The sequence below is a fragment of the Lissotriton vulgaris genome, chromosome 9 (assembly GCF_964263255.1).
Source record: "Lissotriton vulgaris chromosome 9, aLisVul1.2, whole genome shotgun sequence".
Lineage (NCBI taxonomy): Eukaryota > Metazoa > Chordata > Amphibia > Caudata > Salamandridae > Lissotriton > Lissotriton vulgaris.
In genome coordinates, this window is record NC_141697.1 from 1,056,889,790 (window position 1) to 1,056,913,216 (window position 23,427).

Consider the following 23,427-nt stretch of genomic DNA (forward strand, 5'->3'; position numbering starts at 1 on the left):
ATATCTGCCCCTAGCTCTTGGTACCTACCCCCCCCCCCCCGATTTCTGCCATTCAAAAAGCACTTCCTTCGCTTCCCTTTCAGACATAAAGAACTGTGAATGTCTTCCTTGTATTACTTTCAAGCGTGCTGGTTCCTGTAGATACATTTGTGCCCCTGTGGAGGGCGATTTAGGCGATGGGACCCAGAAAACGGAAGCTCCCGGACAATTAAGGGGGACTGGAAAACTTGGGAAGCTGATTTTGCGCTTCTTGCAAACGAAGCAGTCGGCGGAGTTGTTTATGACGGAAGGGGCAATTGAAGCAAACGCTGGCAATAGACTGGCAGAGATGCTTGAACATGCTATGAATGAGCAACAAAGTACCATGGTGTTCATCGGCTTTTTGGCAGCAAATAGTGAGAGCGGAGCCAGTATATGCCCAAAGAGAGCGGAAGAAAAGTGCTCTGACATTTGCAAGGAAAGGCAGGATCAGGTGTTTGTTGAAGCAGATATTTTTCTAGAGGCTGAAATGGTAACTGAGTAGACCACTGAACATGCTGCTAATATTGAACTCGAGGAAATTAATAAAGTAAGTGAAGAGGGGCCATCAACATTAACACCCGAGGTGCTGGACTTGAGAAGTGATGCGACTGAGGGGCTGAATTTAGTAATGAGTAGCGGGCATGATTCAGAGGGTAGCTCTTTACCTAGTCAGGAGAAGAAAAAAACTGGTACTACTACTCCGGCTATAGATCTCCTGGATGAGTCTCTAGCAGTTAATAACAACAGTAATATTAAACAGCAGAATGGTGACAATGTACAAAACCCTCAAAATTCCCTGCAGAATACAATAGTAACAGCAACAGGAGTGAAAAGGAAGCACATTTTAGGGACTGTGAGCCCTATGCGACGATGGGTGCAAGCAAAAGGGATGATTAAATCCCTGATTTCTAGGCTATGGGGTGCAGGCCTAGTTGATGATGTGTGTGGGGCTCCCAGACTTTTAGTTGAAGGGACTCCAGTGGAACCATTAGAGGAGACTTGCTTGCAGCGTGGTGAGAGCACACCGGCTAGGGAGGAGGAGGGAGAGATATCTGATGGGGATGAGGACTCCCGAGTAAGTGAAATGTCAATGCTGGCATTAATTTTGCAATCTCTTAAAGAGCAAAGAGAGGAAAGTCAGGGTTGATAATCAAGGTATATAGCAAACAATGAAGGAGATAACTTTAAAGGTTGTGACCCTCACAAACGAAGTAACAGATCTACAGACTAGAGTTGCCGAAGGCGAAGAAATAACACTCAAAACAACCAGTAGGGTTCAGCGACATGATGAGATGCTGGAGAAAATGCAATTTAAAATAGAGGATTTGGAAAATTGTCAAAGGAGGCAGAATTTGAAACTGTTTGAGATTCCAGAAGGACTCGAGGGGTCCGACTCTAGAGCGTATGTAGTACAGATAATGCAAAGGGCTTTTCCGGACCTTCGGGACTGGGACTGGGACTGGGATTGTCAGATACAAAGAGCCCATAGACTCCCACTTGCGCAACGAAGGCAATATGCTCACTTTCCACGTCCCTTTCTTATCGATTTTGGTTACTTTTTGCTTCGGCAGGCTGTTTCTCTGAAGGCAGGTCCTAGATCGCCTGTCACTGTTGACAATTTTTTTTTCGATCGGATTTTTGTAAAACAACAATGGACAGGCGTTGGCAGCTTAGATAGCTGATTGATCCATAGAATCTGGGAATATCATATGCTTACTTTCAAAGACAGAATCTTGCAAGCTGTGTGACATAAGTATGATTTCTACAGAATTTACTAATGGAAACATTGCCAGATGCCACATTGGAAATTTCAAAGGTCCCATCCTGTCTGTGGTTTGTGCTGCTAACACTACGTTAATGCTTAACTAGCCATTTTCATCTTATTGTTTGCACATCCCTAGTCACCTAATACTGATTCTAATCACCAGCCTACTAAAACATTACATTGTTGTAACATAAAACAATCAAATGTGTTGAAAGGAGAGCCAGTGGCCTTCTATTAGTGTTTAAATAATTAACATTGTTGGTATTTCCTTTGAATAAGCATGTATTGGTATCATTTAAAGGGTGCTAGCTTGTTGGAACAATTACCACTCATACCTGCTCCATGGATTTAGTTTGGGTCAGACCTGTGAGCCCTGTGATTTTGTTAATTAGGCTATTAATTAGACTACTAACTTTTTATATGTAGGTTTTAGTTTAAGTTTTGGTAGTCTAAATTGCAAGTGTTAGTGCTCTCATTTAGCTTTTAAAGCACCTTTCATAACGTCTATGAGAAATTTATAAGCAAAAACAGTTTCCCCTCGAAATGGTTCATCAAATCCCAGCACAGGATCAAAATTTTTCACAAGTTGAAATCACCTTAGAACACACCAAAATTCCTAAAACTGGTATGGTATCACTAACTAATGATTTATATTGTGATTAACGTCTGTTATCACCCTTCATTTGTGCTTTTTTGTCACCCTCTTAAACATGCTTTCACGACATGCATTTTAATACACAACATGCCCCTGAGTTCGATAATAGCTTCCACAATATGATATCTATGTTGTGGCCAGCCAGTATTCCCCTTCCCATGCCCCTTGGGGTCAGGGTGTGCTCACCCTGCCTCCTTATATTTTTTTTAATTAAAGACACAGGAACCATGTCTTTCATTCCCACAATTGCTGCCACAACATAATATTAGGGTTGTGGCCAGCCAATCACGATTGACCAGTCCCCTTTAAAAAGTTGTGAATCAGGAAATCTGGTCCGTCAAATGTGGCCAGAAAAGGAAAGGGGGGCAAACATTGATTTCCCATGTTAAATTGGAAAGTAATACAGGAACATGGTTTAACAGAATTACACCAAATCTGGCAGAAAGTTCGAACTTTACTCAGAAAGTGGGCTTTTCATTATTTGGTGTGAATAAATTCAGCATGTTTGAGAAAGTTTTGTTTATGGAGGTGTTCAGAGAGGTCATAAAAGGGATAAACTGTTATATCTGGACATTGGTGTCCATAAATTTGAAAGCATATATGGATACCAACAGTCCAGATATAACTAACTGTTTAGCCCTTTTATTTCAGGCAGGGTGTGTGTGTGTGTGTGTGTGTGTGTGCGTGTGTGTGTGTGTGTGTGTGTGTGTGGGTGTGCGTGGGTGTGTATGCATGTGGGGGCACGTGTGCACACCCAGAACCCACTGGGTATAGAAGAATGTTATGGCAGAAGGCCATCTTTACTGAGCTCTGGGAAAAGGGGTGCTTTGTATGTATGCAATGTGTAAGTCCGCACAGGCCTGGTCAAAGAACTTTCCCACAGAACCCTTGGATATAGTCAAAGCAGACTCATGCCTCTGTACCACTTCCCCTTCAGCAAGCCAAGCCAAAGACCAAACCCTGAATTCGGTACTTGCTGTGTTATTCCAAAGTTAAAGTGCTGGACCCATTCTGGCACTTCAAGCAAGATGGTTAATTGAAAGGTTGAGCTCTGTGAACTGTGGACTGCATTGTAATTGAATTACTTCAGTGATGTTTCCAATGGTGTGAAGTTTGAATAGATATGTGATGTCATCAGGGATGTAATCATTAATCTGCAACATTATGTAGTCAAGACCAATGCATTAGAGGCAGTTATGAATGTATAAGTTACCAATAATGGTGGACTTCAGTGGGTTACAGATTGTGTGCAATTACCACAATAATAAAGTATAATTTCTCCAAGTGGCCATTTTGGGGCCGGGTTAAGTATATAACAGGCAGGTTGAGAACTTACTGCATACTGTGGAGCTGCCATGGCTCCACTGAAGGCAGTCAAATATGCTTTTACGAATAGGTGCCATGTTTGATAAACCTATTCAACTCCCAAGTAAGAATTTATTGTTGATAAGCAAAACCTCAATGACCAGGGCATTCAGAGAGTTTCCTCCCTGTGCATTGTGGCTATTCAGCAATTTCCTTACCAGTACAATCTAGTGACAGTTGCCCTACCTTAAGTAGGGAGGGTGACTCTTACTGTTATCAAATGACCTTCTGGTGGCGGCCCGTCAGGTCAGAGGTTTCTGACAGCACAGCCAGCTGAGGCTCTGCCATTGGAAACTAAACACTTTACTCCACTCTGAATAGAGTGGAAGAACGGCAAGTGTGGCGGGGGTAGTAGCACTGTCAATTTACAGCGGTGCTTAAACTCTGCCAAACTCTAAATGACCCCTTATTTTGTTATGTAGTTGCACAATATGTACATGGGTGGGTCTTGAATATTTGGAGCTTCTAAGACTAGCATCAGGCAAGATGAGATGACTGAGCTGGAACTAGGCTACTTACTACTAATGGGTTATAAGTACGAGTTGGAAATGTATAGCCAGGTCCACATATCTTCATTTCTAACTCTCTGGGTACTTATTATATTTAAATAGACAAGGTGGCATAAATGACAACATTTCACGCACAACTTCTATTGTGCCAGTAGCCAGTATAAATGTCCACCATGTGTACTATAATCAAAGTTACCAAATGACTCATATTATCGAGGATGTAGTGCACACACTACTATGTTTTAGTTTAGCATCCTAGTGCACTCTAAAGATAGTCAATTGATTAAATGATGCTAGCACACCTAAAAACAACAATTTGTAATAGAAAGGCCTATAACATTGTATAATTCGTAACATGGAGTCATCTGGCAACCTTAACTGTGTGGCCCATTTGGTGCTCTGATCAGACCATTTAAATGCATAGATCATATTTATTTTAATCCCTTGCAGAAACAATTTTTAGGTCGAGCCTGGGCAGCACATGCACTGCTCTGTGAGAAATGCTTTTTTCAGATGTGGACTTGAAGCCCCACCCACTCCTTGCCCATATTTTTAATTGATTCAGAAAAGGGGGTGGTGATGGACAGAGTTTCTGAATTAAGCAGAATACTCCTACCCAGTCAACAGATCAGGGCTTGATCCATCACCGTTTTTTAGCTCACTGCACCATCCCAGCTCAGAACCTGGCTACATGCAAATTAGTCTGTCCCTGTCCCAGTGCATCATGGGAACAGGGCAAACCAAACTACCAATTATGTTGCAAACTGAACCAACTCCTCCCCCTCCCTGTCCTTTTAAATTATGTTGCAAACTGAACCAACTCCTCCCCCCTCCCCCCACCCACTTCCTGGTCTGCCATCATGACACCAACTGTCCATCCTAATATATGTAGACTATTGTCTCTATGCGTTCCTTGCAGTTGTTGCGCAGCAACCAAATCGATAGGGTCTGTTCGTGCTTTCGATTAGAAACACGCGCGCATTGGCCACACACGTATTCGAATCCAACGTTTTGTATATAAAAACACGCGCTTAATCGAATCCAACGTTGTGTCAAAATTGCAAAGCAATCAGTGAAGAACTTTCGGAGATTTAAAATTTGAACAAATGAACATTTACATTTTTATGTGTCTGTTCGGGCTTTCGATTAATAACACGTATTCGACACGAGTATTCGAATCTAACGTTGTGTATATAGAAACATACACGTATTCGAATCCAACGTTGTGTCAAAATTTCAAAGCAATCAGTGAAGAACTTTCGGAGATTTAAGATTTTGAACAAACGAACAGTTATATTTTTATTAGGTCTCGCCTACGCATCGCGCATGCGCTGCATAGGTAAGAGACCTAATGCCATTGATGCACCTTTTCCTGCCAAAACATGCACACGTCCCATTGCCTTCAATCGCAACACGTGCATTTGTGGCTATACCATTGCGGGCTCGAGCGCTGACACCATATGTTTGTAATTAACTTGCAAACATATGGTGTCAGCACTTGTTCCCGTAAGGGAAGCAGGCGCTGGCCCCTTTCCTATCTTCCTCCCCCCTAACGCCAGCACAAGGCACGCAATCCTATTTTTTTTATGTCAGTCCGCCCGAAGCACACAAAGACATACACTTCTGTCTTTCTGCTGCGATCAGCTGTAATGACAGAAGTGGATGCCTGCTTGTGCCCCGGGGGTACTGCAGGCCATGCAGTGAACCACACGTCCCTGTGTAAACGCTGTCAACAGAATGACAGGTGGATGACGTGAAGGTTGCATCGCACTGCGCGCCTTTTGCGCCGTCAGGTGAGGACAAGCTGCATGCATGTAAGACACACAGAGACATGTGGGGGGTAGGCCAGCGTGTGGGCTTTCATTAGCCATATGGGAAGGAAGCTTCCGATCCCAAAGCGTGCAGCCTGTCTGCCACGGTGGGGTTATTCTTGGTCAGACACCTGCCGCCGCCCCAGGCTCCTGCTCTTGATCTCTTATGCGCCAGGAAATGAGCCTTCGCTACTTCAGCTTTGCATCAGATTTGCATTTAGGATGGTGTGTGTCATGCAGGCAGGCTTGTGTTCTGTTTGCATTTAACCGGTCCACGCATATGTGTCCTGAAAACAGGACTCACTGAATACAAGTTATAAGACATCACAAATGTTCATAGCATCGATTTATTTCACTACCTCATACTTTCGATGTATTTTATTATTCATTAGACTTACTCAAGCTGCTTTTTCAGCCCATATGAGTAAAATATGTGTACTTTTTTGTGGTAATTACCTAATTTATTTGCCCTCGTTCAGTGACTGATAACATGTTGAGCAATAGAGCGCAAAAGCGTGACTGTTCGGTTTGTGCTCTTCATTATTTGGTATATAATGAAAGTGCCTACCATCGCAAGTACCTGTTCTCTACTGACAAGTGCAAGTACTCTCCTGTTAAAAGTGTTGCACTCCTGCTAAGTAATGCAGATACTTTCCCTTTTAAATTAAAGAAGTGCATGTATTGTGTACTCGTGATTACATGTCCATTTAAAGCACTGCTCTGCACCATGTGAATGGCCAAAGTACTGACGATAAGTGGTGGTTGTATTGTTTCGGAGTTGAAAATGTCAATCGCTTACACCTACACATCCACTATGTTTACTGATGTTCCTGTTCTTCTTGTTTTATACTGGAAGCATTCCGCGCGTTTCTGTGCTCTATGACTTTAGTCCCTAGTACCAGTGTCCTTTCAAATGGTTTCTCTTCTGCATCCATTAACATTGTAGCAGGCCTGGTCTCGGGATCACACCCACGTGTTTCAATGTCGGTGATCAGGTAGGCAGGGGAGGGGGGGTTGATCTCATCAGTGGGGCGCTCCCGCCAGAGGCCTCCATTTTCTTCCCAGTGCTCGCTTTACCCCCTATGTCAACATTCCCGGCACCGTGCTGCGGCGCCGCCCTTCAAAGGGATGCCGAAAGTGGTTGGTATGCTTGGGCATGCATGCCAACATTCCAGGTCCAGAAATAGGATTTCTGACGTTTCAAAAATGCCAAATAGGACAATGACATCATTGGATGTGACCTTTCACATCAGCGCTTTACAAACATGTTTGACCAAGTCTATATAAGGGATAGATCTCGCAAATGAGTAAATATTTTTCCACCTAAGCTAGGATACACCAAATTACCTATCATTCAGTAAGCGGATGACTTGGTGCTATTGGATCACACACAAATTGGGATGAAACGGACCTTGGGCATACGACATTCGTATAACACTAAGAACGCCCGGCTTACAAACGCTCCAAAAACAAAAGTCCTGCTTTTTGGTCAATAGAGCCAAGAAACATCAGCTGGAATGGCAGCTGGGCCATTTTTATGTACCACGTGCAAATGCAATTATTTTGGCATCTGGTTACGAGCACTGGCAACTCCTTCCTGCACTCAAAGGCCCTGGAAGAAAAAGCAGCCAAAACTACGTTTGCTTTAACCAAACTGCATTACAACCTACAGAGCCCTATGACCAGCCGCAGTAGGTAGTGGGAGTACCTGCCGGGCAGGGACGAGGGGGGGGAGGCAGAGTGGGGAGTAGTTATCTATGGATTACGGAGCTTTACAGGCAAGTAAAGATATAAATAAATAAAACGAATTTCGTTGTGTTCACTGCATCCCCAAATGCGATGAAGTGCACGCAAGGAAATTCGTTTTATTTATTTATATGTTTTCTTACCTGTAAAGCTCTGTAATCCATAGATTACCACCCCCCACCCTGCCCTTGCCCCTCCCCCTCCCCACGTCACCGCCCGGCAGGTACTCCCACTACCGACCGCGTATGCCTATGACTGAGGGGAATCTGAACAGTAACGAGGGTGAAATTATTACCCACCCTAAGCTATGGGCTTCTCGCATTTCCTGGCATGCTTATAGAGACATTAGAGTGCTGCCGTACAGCTGCATACAGGAAAATATTTAGTCTCCCCAAAACTACTAGAGCCACTCTTATTCGCTTAGAGTTTGGATGAGCAAAAATAAATATTGAATGTGAAAGGGATTTAATAAAAACTGCCATCAAATGGCCAGAGCAAATACGGACTCAATGAAAGGTGCCTTGCGTGTGATATTCCAAGACAAAAAGAGGTACTGGACAAGGTACCTTGGCAATGGGATAGACACACTGAATTTGACCACAGAGTGTCTAAATGACCCACTTGTAATAGTACGGCACCTAAAGAGGACTTTAAAAGAACAGGGCAAGTCGTAAAATGTCCATGGACTCGACAATTCTTGCTCCGGTGCCTACTCAATTCACGGGTTCACACTCTGCGACTCTGGGCAATAGCTTGCTTAATCTCCACAACGGCCCCTCGCGGCGGGATGCCTGGCTTTCACCTTGCGGATGCCCTGCTGGGGTTATCTCACAGGGGAATACCAGGACGGGTTCCCTAAGCAAGCGCTTAGAAACCGCTCGGTGATTTGCGCTATATAAATTCCTGTACATTTACATTTACATATCAAGGGAACAAGATATTAACAAAATCAGAAACATCTGAGGAGCGTTTCAGATGAAGATACTGCCTGCCAGCCATATATGAAAGCAGCCTTGGGAAGACAAACCCTAAAGAACATTTTCCTGGCCACCTCTTGACATTGCCGGTATGGGAATACAAGGAACTCTGGAAGGGCAACTTACCGGGACATAGGCAGTGCAGACTGTGCTCATATTCTTTCTCTAGAATCCGTTTCACACATATCACGTCACGTTGCTGCCTAATACTGCTCCCTCAGAGGTGCGTTTACCTAAGCCCACTTTTCCTGCAGCAGGGCGTAGGAACATGCAAAGAGGCAGTATTTTACATTTGTGTCATCTGATGTCTTGATGGAACTAACATGGATTAGCAAGATTTTGCCATAGCTGGAAGGCTACTGTGATTCGCTTGCCCACTCCCCGGTCCATCCCTCTGATAGCATCAAGCACGAACATAAGCACGGAGCAGCGAGTCTATAGGCTCGTCAGATCTTGACATCTTGGCATCTCACACTTTAAGAGTTGCATGTTTATAAACTTTGCTGGCACATATGTTTTACATCTTGCTCATGGTTTCACTGTAGAGAGTAATTCCTTATGGCTTGACTACTTGGCACCTTGCACTTTGAAAAATGTGCCTGTCTTGAAACGGTGTCGAATCTGCACCGTATTTGCACCTTTGCTCCATATGCTGCTGGTCTCTGTCTGGAGACTTCACTAACTTGAGGCATTCAATATTTTCTGATAACTTGGCACCTTGCACTTTAAAAGCCATTCTCATTTGTACTGTTTTCTGCTGTGTTTTTAACTCGTAGGGATGCAGTGTTACTTATGTTACTTCTAGACTATGTGGTCACCCACCCTTTATGTTTTTCTTTTTTTAATTGAGATGTTTGAGAGCATAATTCAGTGTCTCCGTATTTCGTATAGTTCTTATGTTCGCTCTTGCTTTTAATCTGATCCAATGCATGTGGCACTTTGGAACTTTGACTTGCTATCTCCTTATGGTGACACCATGTTTTATGCCTAAAGTGATTTTCATTAAATATTTTACCGTGGGTTGGCATTCTGAATAGCATTGTAAAGATTTTAAGTAATCATACAGTAAACTATTAATTGATTGAATTTCAGCCAATCCATATCACTTTTTGAAGAGGTGACAGGGCGGTTCTGCAAATTCAAAAGACAAAATTGAGATGTCCAATCCTGTAGGCCCATGCCAGAGTTAAATACAATTTACTGCCCTGATGAGACGAAATTGAACCTTTAGAGTGGTCGCGCCCACCAAGGATCCACAAGTACCATTTGTAGTGAGAGTCAGGGCCGGTCTTTGACTTCCTCAAGTTCGCATGTGGCCGGAAGACTTTCAAGAGAGCAGAGTCCATGATATGAAAGAACATTATGTCAAATGTTTTGTACCAGGATGCCTGAAAGGCCAGGAGGCTGATCTGGATGGACCTTAAACATCGGGTCAATTGGTAAGTCTTCAGAACCTTGGTTGGGTTGTGTTGTATATTTATTCTTACATCAAAATGACTACCTGGTGTCTGTAGTCCTTTCTTAGTGTTCCTACCTTCTCTATCTCCCATGTTACCTATGTGTGTTCTATCTGTGGTGTTGAGGATTCCAGCCCTGGCAGTTGGTCTGGTCAGCTGTGGGGTTTTACTGCTCTCCTGTCTTCTCTTATCTTGTAACTTAATAAATGTATCTTAATACCTGAAGACGTGTCTTGCTGCCTACTTAACTCTATTTACAACATTTTGGCGACGAGGATGGGATGAGAAGGTAGCCACGGGGAGACCATGGATTGGCTCCTGAACAGGGCTGGACAGGCCTTTGATTCTACCAGTCATTTCCCCAGTGGACTGGAGCCCTGGAAGGATGATTTTTAGGGTAGATGGCCACTCCTAGTGCCTCTGTCACTTTCCCCAGCTCCCCGAAGCCTCCCCCAAGCATGGGAAGACTTCAAGAGAGAGAAAAAGAGGAGAGAGATGGGAAGGTAGAGAGAAAGCGATCAGAGAGGGAGAAGAGAGAGAGGCTAGAAGGAAAGTGAGAGCATGGCTTGATGGAAAGCAAATGATTGTGCGAGGAGACGAAGGGAGCAGGGCTGGTTTGGGCATTCTTACATGAGTTGCTTTGGTTCCTCAGTACGGCACTGATTCTGAATTTAACACTGTCTGCAAAAGCGCTGTATCTTTTACTGAACGTAGATAATACAAAGCCTTAAAAGCAGGCATGACAAGGTTTGGTTCTTTTCCCTAGAAGCCAACTGGTTGGCTCACTGGAGTCTGGCTGAGCAATGATGCTCCCTAATCGCATCACCCCGGAAAGGTTGCAATGTTCTTAGATGCCTGCAGAGTCTTTGGGCACTGCCTGTTAGCTCACATGTTTAGTTAATGGCTACCATTATTTAAGTCTATTGGGTGTGAGATTCGAAGGTAGATGTTTAAGTTGTAAGGATGAGTCTATGAATGGCTGGATTCAGACTAGTCTCCTATACTGTGGTGCAACATCTCTGAATAGATGCATTTATTATACATATTTATATGGTGATGATCCAGCCAAAACCGCAGTGTACCTCTTTACAGGGTACCAGAATTAATATAAAACACTCAGGGAGAACTTAGTTTCATCAAGTAGTTGGGCATGGGAATAAATCCTGAATAGCTCTGCGTGTAAGCCTTTAATGATAAATACACTACTATGAAAATGTGCAGTAAAATGCTTCTTGGAGATGTTCTTAGAACTGTTAAAGCGTCTTTGTTAGCAAGAACAGTGTGAACTTTGGGCAAAGTTACGAGCAGTCGCTTTATCGTCAGCTGTGGGGACCCTCATCTGCTTCTCATTCCAAACAAACATTTGATGGCAAGCTCTGTTTGATGCTATTGCCAACCATTTCAAAGATCTTGAACCTGATGCATGCATTCCTGTTAAATCCAGTACATCTTCTGCTCTGGGTTGCATATTTCATTGCTGGGCTTTCTGACCCTGCTACAAATGCAGCTCGGGAGATTCTGTAAATCATCCCAAAAATGAAAATTCAGGTTTTCAGCCTTTCTTAACCTTCGAATGGCACATTATTCTTTATACCCCTTTGCCTTTATTAACCTCCTAAAGGCGTAGCAAGCGTGTATTTTACTGTATTTCAAGCAAGGAAAACAGTACCCCTCTTCCTGAATTGGGAGTAAAGTGCATCTGTGTTAGGGATGCTGTGAGCCACTGCACCTGCTGCCCTTTTGATAGCTGTGCCCCTGCTATCAGTGATGCTTACAGTTGCAAGAGCCTTCCGTGGGGTGTTGTCATCCTCTTTAGACAGTGCTTGAAATAGAAATATAGAAGTGCAGGTACTCGCTGTCTCAGAGTGTGTTAGCTAAAGAGAAGTGCAAGTACTCACTGTCTCAGAGTGTGTTAGCTAAGGAGAAGTGCAGGTACTCACTGTCTCAGAGTGTGTTAGCTAAAGAGAAGTGAAGGTACTCACTGTCGCAGAGTGTGTTAGCTAAAGAGAAGTGCAGGTACTCACTGTCTCCGAGTGTGTTAGCTAAAGAGAAGTGCAGGTACTTACTGTCTCAGAGTGTGTTAGCTAAAGAGAAGTGCAGGTACTCACTGTCTCTGAGTGTGTTAGCTAACGAGAAGTGCAGGTACTCACTGTCTCTGAGTGTGTTAGCTAACGAGAAGTGCAGGTACTCACTGTCTCTGAGTGTGTTAGCTAACGAGAAGGGCAGGTACTCTCCCCTTAAAAGCATTGCCTCCCTGCTGAGGCACGCAATTAAAATCATTGAAGTGCAGGTGCTCAGTACCTGGCACGACCTGCCCATTCAAAGTACTGTCTTAGAATTTATTTAAGAAAAAAAAAGTACCAAATGTGGTCAAATGTCTTAGAAAGAGACGTTTCGCTGAGGAGAAAGGCAGCTACAGGTGCCATGCTACTGATAATTCACCTTTTCCATACTTTTGACCTAATAGCAGTGAACAAACCTTGTGCTCCACCTTAAAGGGATGTGTACTGCCAGACTCACATCATCTAGTATGCATGATGATATTGACTCAACTGCTTGTTGGTCCTTTATCATCATTAAGGATCTCTCTGACCCCTCTTGTTCTTTCTTCTGGGCTGAAAGGTGCCATTGCATTCACTCTTGAAGAACCGCGCCTCTAGTATACATTTGGTTAGTTACTCCCAATAGAACCTGTAACTTCTCTAGACTGTCTTACACAACTATTTTGAGCCAGTCGTCCTTGCCTGCACAATTTGTCAATATTTCTTGTTTTTAACTTGCATCCATTTATTGGTGTTCATTCATTGGTGGCATCAATATTATTTCAAACAAATAACTGATGCTAATTCATGTGTACAACTGTAACTCCACATTGTAAATGTGTATTTATTTTCAGATTTTGGACTACTTTCTACAATTAACTATTGTATAGTGATTACTATTGCAGTACTTGCTTTGTATTGTCTCCTGTATATATGATTATAGTATAATATTATGCATCATCACATATCCCAGGCCTAGTTTTTACCATCTTTTTAAATGAGTTGCATAAATTAAACGAGCATATATCATATCGGGATTTCTGTCCGACATTTTTCCAATTAGATAGGTTTGATATGGTCTCGCTTTAAATGAAGTCCTGTGAGATTTTATTTTTCATTGAACCCCTTGGTGGCTTCTATTTCCAGGCCTATCTTGGACTTTCTTGCTCTAACCAGCCTTCAGAAAGAATATGACAGTTCTAAGACTACACTGAAACCGCTGGTAGTTTAAATGAGTTTCAGGATATTTTAGGTGCAGTTGATGGTTTCAAAAAGTGCTTGTTTTGGGGTTGGAGATGAGACCAATATCAGTGGTGTCACTGCCATGATATTACGTCACCTTTGGGTAAGATCATCATTGACTAAAACATCCTTATCTCGGTCCCCTGTAAGAAGATTGCAAACACGAGAACTTAATTACTTGGTTTTCTTTCTTTCTCAAAAAAGATGTCCTAAGGTACCACTGCCATTCTTAGCTGCTGGTATGCAGGGTGTCCTAGGACTTACTACTCTTCCCCATCATGTTCAGCCTCTATGTCAAACCTCTTACAATGCCCTTCCTTTGCCACACGTTTGCGAATGATACCCAGGTTCTTCTGAAAATGGAAGATCCTCAAGATGCAGTAGTTGCATGATTTCAGTAGTGCATGGTGGTGATTGCTGCCTGACTGAGCTGCAATTGGCTTAAATACAACTCAGATAAGACTGAGACCAACGTGGTGGGAGGGAGTGAAGGATTTGTGAGTCCCACATTCTGACCTAATCCGATGGGTTCTTGTCCTAAACCTATTTCTGGGATTAGAATGCAGGATTTACCAATAATTTGTGCGTTGCATAGGAGTGGCTGGTTAAAGAACTTTCAACAACATACTTGCTCCAAGTTAGGATTCTCAGGAAACTCTGTACGTGAAGAGCAGGTTTCAACTGTTCTGGCCACCATTGTGTTGAGAGATCTAGTCCAGAACACTCCAGCTAGCTTTATATCACCTTATAATGCATGGTATTCTTCAAACCCTTCATAAACGCCTGTCTCTTATTTCTTTATAAACAGTGACTTGTGATGCACTGAGTCGCGAATTACAAAGGAAAGGTGTCAGAATCCAACTGTAATAAGCTATTGTAATTGAGTTCTGACGTCACAGTGCCTGCCGCCAGCCCCAGCAGCTGAGATGAAAGGCAGGTTGGGACATGGAGCAGTTGTTTAAAGCAACCAAAATGAAACATTGCTTTTCTTTCTTCTGCTCTCTTTTTCTATTTTACAGTGACAAGCAGAATGAACAAGATTATTTTTTGTAATCCTTAGATAGATATAAAAAAGTTCGAATCTGTGTGCATGTTTTTACACATTCTGAGACTGCAGCTTTTACTTTTTTAAACTGACTAGTATTGAACTGTTTCTAACATCTTATTGAAACAAATATCTAACAGGTTTTTGACATATTTAATTTTGGTTCTATTTTTATTCTTCACATTTGAAAACATTCTCTCTCTTTCAAATGAAGGAGCTGCACACCAAGGTTTTAAGTGGTGTGTAAGAAAGGTTATGGCTTGACCATGTATTATATGGAATAAATTGTCCCGTGACATACATGATAAGGATATGGCAAGTCACCTCGGGTGTTCCATAACCTTATAAAAGAACTCAGCCTTCAGCCTCGTTCCTCTATATGGTGATAGCTCTCCTCTGGGACTTGCAATATGCTTATAAAGTATGGCAGGGAGTTATTTATCCATTAAGGAACAGGTCTTCATGGTAGCTCCCCCGCTGTGTGTCGCTCGTCCCCAGCTGCCTGTTTTCCTGCATTGTACACTCTACTAAAGCTAACAGTATAATTTTGACTGCATTGCCTTTTACTGTAATTGACTACACAATATCTTTTCGTACTCATCCTGTAACATTGTATCCCATTCTGCTAAATGTCCTCCTGTATAGCCAGTAACTTTTTTTCATAGCTTCTGAGTTGTATCTCGTTAGTTTGCTTATCTCTGCCCCTCATTGCTTTTTCTCCGATTATTTTTCCTTTCTGTACTCCGTATTTTCTTCCCGCCACTCGCGTTTTCCTGGTATTTCGCTGATTCTTCACCTACCAGCACCCCTCCCTCCTCCCAGGACCTACTTAATGGAGACTCCAGCGCGACCCCATTGATCAGGTCTTCTTGGGACTTCCCCCCGCTGTTTGTCGCTCGCTCGCCTCCATCCACTTGTTTTCCTGCATTGTACACAATACTTAAGCTAATGTAATTTTTGACTGTATAACCTTTTACTGTAATTGACTACATTGTATTTTATTGTTCTCATGCTGTAACATTGTATCCCCTTCTGCTGTATTCCCTCCCATATAGCAAATAACTTGTTTTCATAGCTTTTGTGTTCTATCTCGTTAGTTGCTTATTTCTGCCCCTCATTGCTGTTTCTCCGATTATTTTTCCTTTCTGTGCTCTGTATTCTGTTCCTGTCACTCCCATGCCTCTGCTCACTTTTTCCTGCTGTTTTGCTGATCTTTTCCATCCCACTTCCCACCTCCCAGCACCACTACCTCCTTCCAGGACCTATTTAATGGAGGGCGCAGCGCGACTCCATTGAGCTGGTCCTTGGAGCAGCTCCCCTAGCTGAATGTCACTCGCTCGCCCCCAGCTGCATGTTTTCCTGCATTGTACACTCTGCTGGAGCTAACGGTTTGACTGCATAGCCATTTACTGTAATTGACTACATTGTATTGTATTGTTCTCAGGCTGTTACATTTTATCCCATTATGCTGATTTTTCCTCCCATATAGCCAATACCTTGTTTTCATAGCCTCTGTGTTGTATCGCGTCAGTTTGCTTATCTCTGCACCTCATTGCTGTTTCTCCGATTATTTTTCCTTTCTGTACTCTGTATTCTTTTCCCATGCCCCATCACCTCCTCTCGCTTTTTCCCAGTGTTTCGCCATTCTTTTTTTCCCACCCACTCCCACCTCCCAGCACCCATTCCTCCTCCGAGAAACTACTTAATGGAGACCACGTGCCGCAGGCACACCAAAGGTAAGTCCGTCTTCACCCATCTATGCCTGGACTGCGCCCAGTACCATGAACCCTGGTGCTCCCGCCACTCGAAGCTGCACTGCCTAAGAGCTCAAAGATATGGACCCAGGACATCACAGCAACCACTGCTGCTGTACCTCGCCTCGGTCTACTTACTGTAGGACCTTTTGCCTCCGGGCACTGCCTCTCTGCCTGCAACTCTGGATCACTTGCGCATACAGCAACCAGCACTACTGCTCCAGAACATCTCCACTGCCTCATGCTCAATGCACAATCTCTCTGCAAACACATCACCGATATCTGGGACACCACTGCCTTTCTCACCCTGACATCATCTTCCTCACTGAAATCTGGATCAACCCGCATACGCCCTCCAATGGCCTTAGCCACACATGTCAGCTACAAGATAACACATCAAGACTGCGTCAGCAAACTTGGAGGTGAGATCGCTATCATCCACAAAGAAACTATCCACTGCACCACCACCACAGATGACGCCACCCCGATCAAGGAGCACCTCAACTTCCAACTCTTCACTGGTGCCAAAACCACCATCTGAGGCATGCTCGCCTACAGACCCTAAGGACCCTGACCCAACTTCTCCACGCCATCCCAGATTTCCTCACCCCGCTCGCAATTGACTCCAGACTTTACATCTTACTCAGAGACCTCAATTTCCACCTTGAGGACCCAGACAGCACAAACACCGCCAAACTCCTCCAACGCATGAACACCCTCTGTCTCACATTGCGGGACACACACTTGACCCCATTTTCATAGCCAGCAACAGAGTTAAGCACAACGACATCACCAAACTCACCTGGACAGACCACGTACATTTCATCTTTTCATGGACACCCAGCACCAGACAGCCCTGCACCACTCAACAAAGCTGGAACAAAATGTGAGAAAACCAATGGACTGACGCCCTCAACTCCTGCTATCCAGACACCTCTATCAATACAGCATTGAAGGTGGCACCTGTAGGTATAGTGGAAGCACTGACTTTATGATGAATGTGTGACTATGAAGACTATGGAGGCTGTGCAACCCACAATATACCATAAAGCATGTAGAATAGCATACCTCAGATGATGCAAACAGCACGAGGTAACTGGCAGGGGTTGAGTATTTTACCTGCATGCACAATGTGTCTACATCACTAACTATAATTATTTTCCCCTGAAGAAGACCTAAGACCTTTTAGGCTATCATAGGGGTCGAAACATGTTGGGAACAAAATAATTAACATGGGGTTAAGTGATTCATTGGTTTTTGCGCTATAACCCAACAATCGATTTTTTAACGATTCCAGAAGTACTCTTCATTAAAGTAGGTTTTGAGTATACCTCTAGGTATTTTTAACAACTTATTTTCCTACCAAATCAACATGACCCTAGACTTTGTCTGGACAACAGATGCCTAAGAACTCCCAGGGTTATGAATAGCTGCCCTCAGTTGAGTCTGTGGGGTGGCACTGTTGTTACTCCAGTGTGATAGGTCGTCAAATGATGAAGCATGCCTTGATAAGTTAAGGGTGAGATGACCTCTCAAAAATCTTTTGATGACCCTCTCCAAAAGAAGTCCTAATTACTAATGGGTGACAGCGACACTAAATAACCTCAAGTAGTTTTGTGTGTTAAAGACCTCTATCAACCTGGAACAGGCTGTCATGAACTTCTCCTGGATCACCAATTGTGCTGACAGAGTCACCCACATCAAGCATGCAAAACCAGAGACTCTCCAAGCAGGCCAGCTGGTACACTGCGAACTAATAACCTCTAAGCACGACTGCAAGCAACTAGAGAGAAGGTGGCTCCCCAGCAAGAACTCCACAGACTGAACTGCCTACAAAACATCACTCAACCAATACTATTAACTCCTAAATAAGACAAAGAGGAGTTCCTTTGCCAACCACTTCAAGGCAAGCGCTAACTGCAGTAAATAACTATTCAACATTGTCAGAGAGATCCCCAACCCCTTAGCCTCCAAAAACATCAACACCCTGGCAGAATTCATCCACAAAAAGATCTACAACATCTACAAGAGCTGCACACTCCAACCTATCATGGCTGACATCCCAATCCTCATTGCTCCCACAGAACCAAATCCCGACCACCTGCTAACTGTCTGGAGCATGGTAGTGGAAGTTAGTGTTTCTGCATCACAATCAAAGAAAGGCTTCAGACTGAAAAGAGAACAAAAATACACACATTGGAAACTCACACAGTCATTTACAAAGTTATGTTTAGACTCTATTTTGCACTTGCTGTCAGTCTCCACCAGAATTGGTTCAAGAAAATGGTGGACGTCTGATGTGAAAACGAGGTCAGCATTCAGTTCTGAGTGCATGCACTGTTCAGATATCCTCAACACGCACTTTTAGCTAGGAAACATCACACTTCAACTATATCTTTTTGAGCCACAGGGAGTGTCTCTTCTTTGCGCCTCTCTCATAAGGAGAATTTGACAGAGACTCAAGGAAAAAGTAGTGTTCCATTTTCAGCGCTTGTGAAGCGCATGCAGATTAATATCTCCACTCTGCATCTGAACAGAAATCTTGTGAATTTACGTTGCAGCAAATCCTGACAGAAACTCATGAATTGTGAAAGGAGTAGTGTCTCAGTCTTCCTCTCATACAGGTTGGCTATGTATTCGTTTTTACCACAGAAGAGTAGTATCTCAGCTGACCATCTGGTAAGGCATTCTCTCCATTTCATCTTTAAAAACAATGGAGGTATCAGCCAAAAAATACCAGAAGCAATATTGCTGATGGAGAAATTTAGCTAAACTCATCTGAAGCTATGAGAAACAAGGACAATCTCTTCCATTGTATATCATTTAGATCTCTTACAAAAAGTTTCCATTCTATTGGAAACTTGTTTTATATGCTGGAACCCATTTGAACAATAATTGAAATTGTTCAACATTTTTTTAAGACTTTCATGTGCATAAAATCAGTCACAAGTGTCAACTTCAACCATTTTCTTTACAAGAACTAGCGGCGATTATTACTGGTGAGAGAGTGGCTCAAACCTTGCAATTTTTGTGTATATTAGGCAAATGTATATATCTATATATGATACATGTTATGTGGTGTAATGAGTTTGAAATGATAAATATATATATAGGAAATGTTCATGTGAATATTACACTTAAAACTGCAGGTGCTGAATAAAGCATAACCCAAAAATAAGAGGAAAAGATTGAAAATCCAAGAATGACAGTGATATCATCCTCTACAAGGCAGTCTTTCTTGTTTCTCTATCTACTTCCCCTTTCCCCTCATCAGTGTATATACTGAAGGATGGACACTGGGTTCAGCTTCTCCTCCTGTGGAATTCTTTGAACAGATACGCTTGACACTAACCACCTGGGACGAGCTCACCACTCAAAACACCACCGACATTGTGAACTCCGTCCTCTCAAGAGCACCAACGGACCCCTATTGCCACCACATTTTCAACCTTAGGAACAAAACATGAAAAAAAGAACTCACTACTGTCTTCAATGCATCCATCACTACGGTCATCTTCCCCAACGAATGGAAACATGCTGAGGTCAAGCCCTTTCTCAAGAAGCCATCCGCCGACCAGAAGGAAGCCAAGAACTTCCACCCTATCTCTCTTCTCCTCTTCCCCTTCAAGGTGCTCATGAAAGTCATTAACCGCCAACTCACGAGACCCCTGGAGAACAACAACCTCCTGGACATCTCCCACTCTGGATTCCACACCAACCACAGCACCTAAACCACCCTCATCACCACCAGAGATGACATAAGAACCCTCTTGGACCTAGGGGAAACAGCAGCCCTGATACACCTCGAACGCTCAGTGGCCTTCAACACCGTATCCCAGCATACCCTCATCAAAAGACTTCGCCACATTGAAATTCATGGAGATGCCCTCAGGTGGATCGCTTGCTTCCTCACCAGAAGAACCCAGAGAATCCTACTTCCTCACTCGTCGCATGCTCTGCAAGATTTTCAGATGGCTCCTGGTCAACACCAGATGTACCATCATCCGAGCCCAGGTCATCAGCAGGCTGGACTTTGGCAATGTAATCTACGCAGAAATCAACTTGCACCTCCTGAAGAGACAACAGACCATACAGGCCAGACTGATCCTAAACCTCCCCAAGTGGATCCACATCATCCCCCACCTCAGGAAGCTCCAGGGGCACCCCATTCAGAAGAGATATCACTTCAAGATGCTGATCCACACCTGCAAAGCCTTGCACAACCAAGGAACACAGCACACATCAACCACCGCCTCAACTACCACCAACCCTTCAGACACATGCACTCCGCCTCCCTTCACCTTGCTCACACCCTTCACATACGTCAAAGCCACAGCAGAGATCGCTCCTTCTCGTACCTCATGGGCCAGGGCCTGGAACTACCTCCCTCTTCAACCCTGGACCACACCCTTGCTGCTGGCATTCAGGCAAGGACTCAAGACCTGGCTGTAGGCCTGAGCCCCCGCAGAACGATCCATAGCACCTGGATACCCTCACGGGTGATTAGCCGAGCTTTACAACTCTGGTTTGATTGATTGATTCAATATTTTATTATAATCGAACGTTCCACTAATTAATTATGCAACAGTATTTTAAAATGTAAACATTATTTATTAAGTTTCATACCACACTGGTAAGTTATCTTTCACAGTAGGATTACCCACTATTGGTAAACATGGGATATGTGCTCAGCCACTGGTACATTGACTGAATATCAGATTTTTTATGAAATCGTAAGTTTGGAAAGATATTTTTGGTTGTGGTGCCAAGCTATTGATATTCTGGGAGGCTCTCTTTTTCTCCCAGAGTTCATGCATTGAAATTTGGAGCTAACTATACATTTACGTGTTTCCTTTGGCCATTAAGACATCCTTTAAATAATTTTTTCACTTAAGTATTTTCTTTATTTGGAGCTCAGTGCTAGGAATCCAGCGGGAACATTATAAAAAACATTGTAATACATAGATGGATAGTTTACATCTTTGTAAACATACATACTAACATACATAATATTAGCAGATGTATCTCTAGTCAGTTAAAGAACACCCTGAGGCTAATTCACATTGACCCTAATCGATATTTGGTGTATTTGGAAACCTCTTGCTTCCTGTGCTACATTCGGCAGTGCTTCAGATGATCTGGACTACATTCACATTATCATTCAATTTTTCCATTGTGAAAAATGTGTGTAATCTGTACATTATGCCTGCAGATTTATGTATTCGATGCATATTTGTTCGTATATTTGGTAACCCTGCATCTGTAACCAGTGAGCACTATGGCATATCTCTCAGCTGATGCCTGGTCCTATTTTTCCATTGCAGAATTGCTCAGAATCATTGCTGTGTAGCCGACTTAAAAGAAAACAGCTGTGTGGCAGGCATGATCGCAGCCAAAGAAGGTGATTTTTGTGTGACTGATGACACTGACACGTGTGGAGGATCTTATTATAAGGTAAGACCATTCTACTTGTTTAACAAATCGTATTGTTCTGTATTTGAAGGAAGTTTCCATAATTTCTGTTTTTATTCTTTTGCCTTTTTTTTTAACTAAATGTATGTTATGTCACTTTTGTAGTCATGAACTGTAACTGTATGCATTTTTGCCTTCAGTAAAACTATCTTTTTTACTTTCAATTGAAGTGCAGTTTTTGGCATAAACTGTTGTTGGACTTTCATTTCTACAATGTTTCATTTTCAATACTGTTGACGTGTTTTATCCAATTTAAGAGGCTTTTGGAAAAAGACCTCTTGAAAACAAACAAGAATACAGTGAGGGTCAATCAGAGCCCACATTTAAAAAATGTTTTCTATTAGGTTGTAGTATGAGAAGTAAAGGGTAAAATCACCAAGGTTGTAATACTTATGATCAGTACATTGTGTCCAAATTGTAGCAGCTATGAATTAAATAAGGTTGGGCTAACAAATGTCCCAATGGACCAAACCGTGACAGATATTTAAAATAACCAATCACCATGTAAATGGGTTCAGTTTGATTTTTTTTAAATTTATGTGAATATTCTGAAAATCTGACTTGGATCCAGATGACTAAGATCCAGCACTCCTGGACCTTACTCGGACACCCCAGTCCAGAAACCATCTTTTTCACACTTTAAGCAACAAGCAGTGTATTTTCGACAAGTGGAATACTGTTACCAAGGATGAGGTATTTTTCACATATGTAAATATCTCCTATTCTGCATTTTCCCATGGAAAATGGGGCATAACATGCAGAATCAGTGTTAAGATACTGACACTCACCTGATTTGCCTTCTTTTCCAAGCCCTTTCCCCGTTACATTTTGACAAATTGAACTACCGACATTTATCAGGGAAAAACTGAAAGGGTGAGATAATTATCACACAGCTCATAATGCCCATCACTGTGGATGTAATTGTCATAAAGGTGCTCACAGTACCAGAGTTCTTATACCTTTTAAATTCCATCAATTGGTATAAAGCAATTATGCACCATCTAAAGCTTCTTAGACGAAATGTGGCAAGAGACCCTAAAATACATAATTTTAGCAATTACATAATTAAATAATTTGAGCAATTACATGGGAATCAGATTTGGCGACATACATTAATGTTAAGAGAAAGAGAAAGAGATTAATGTTAGACAAATAGTTGCTTTATTTATTTCGCAGAAATGTTCTATACCTTCTTTCTGTAGAGATGCATATAGAAAACAAACAATTGGGGTGGTTTGAAAGTTTACACACAATCTACAAGTTGATATACGTTGGGGCAGATTACAGATTGAGTAGAGCATTATCTTCCCCTTCGGTATGACTCTGGGAGAAAGCTGTAACCTTTTATGAGTGCCTCTGTTTTCCTACACCCAGAATTACAGAGTGCAGGAACTATGTGGCTGATTTTACCAGGCAGCAATGCCAATAGGTGATATCAAGTGCAGGTCCATACAGTGGCTATCACCACAAGCACTGCCCGAACATGTATGACACGAGAAGTATGTAGTACATTAGTCCTAGTCCAGCCACAGCATACTTAGACTGAATACACCCGTAAGATCTCCA

At 42.8% G+C, this 23,427-nt stretch overlaps 1 protein-coding gene across 2 annotated transcripts in view; it reads left to right on the top strand.

The window, feature by feature from the left end:
- Positions 1–23,427, top strand: part of FBLN2 (fibulin 2) — a 632,659-nt gene that overhangs the window by 357,519 nt on the left and 251,713 nt on the right. For both annotated transcript variants that reach the window (XM_086939012.1, XM_086939013.1), the window contains exon 4: positions 21,714–21,843. In XM_086939012.1, coding sequence (XP_086795138.1) covers positions 21,714–21,843 — 130 coding nt within the window. The remainder of the gene's footprint in view (positions 1–21,713; positions 21,844–23,427) is intronic.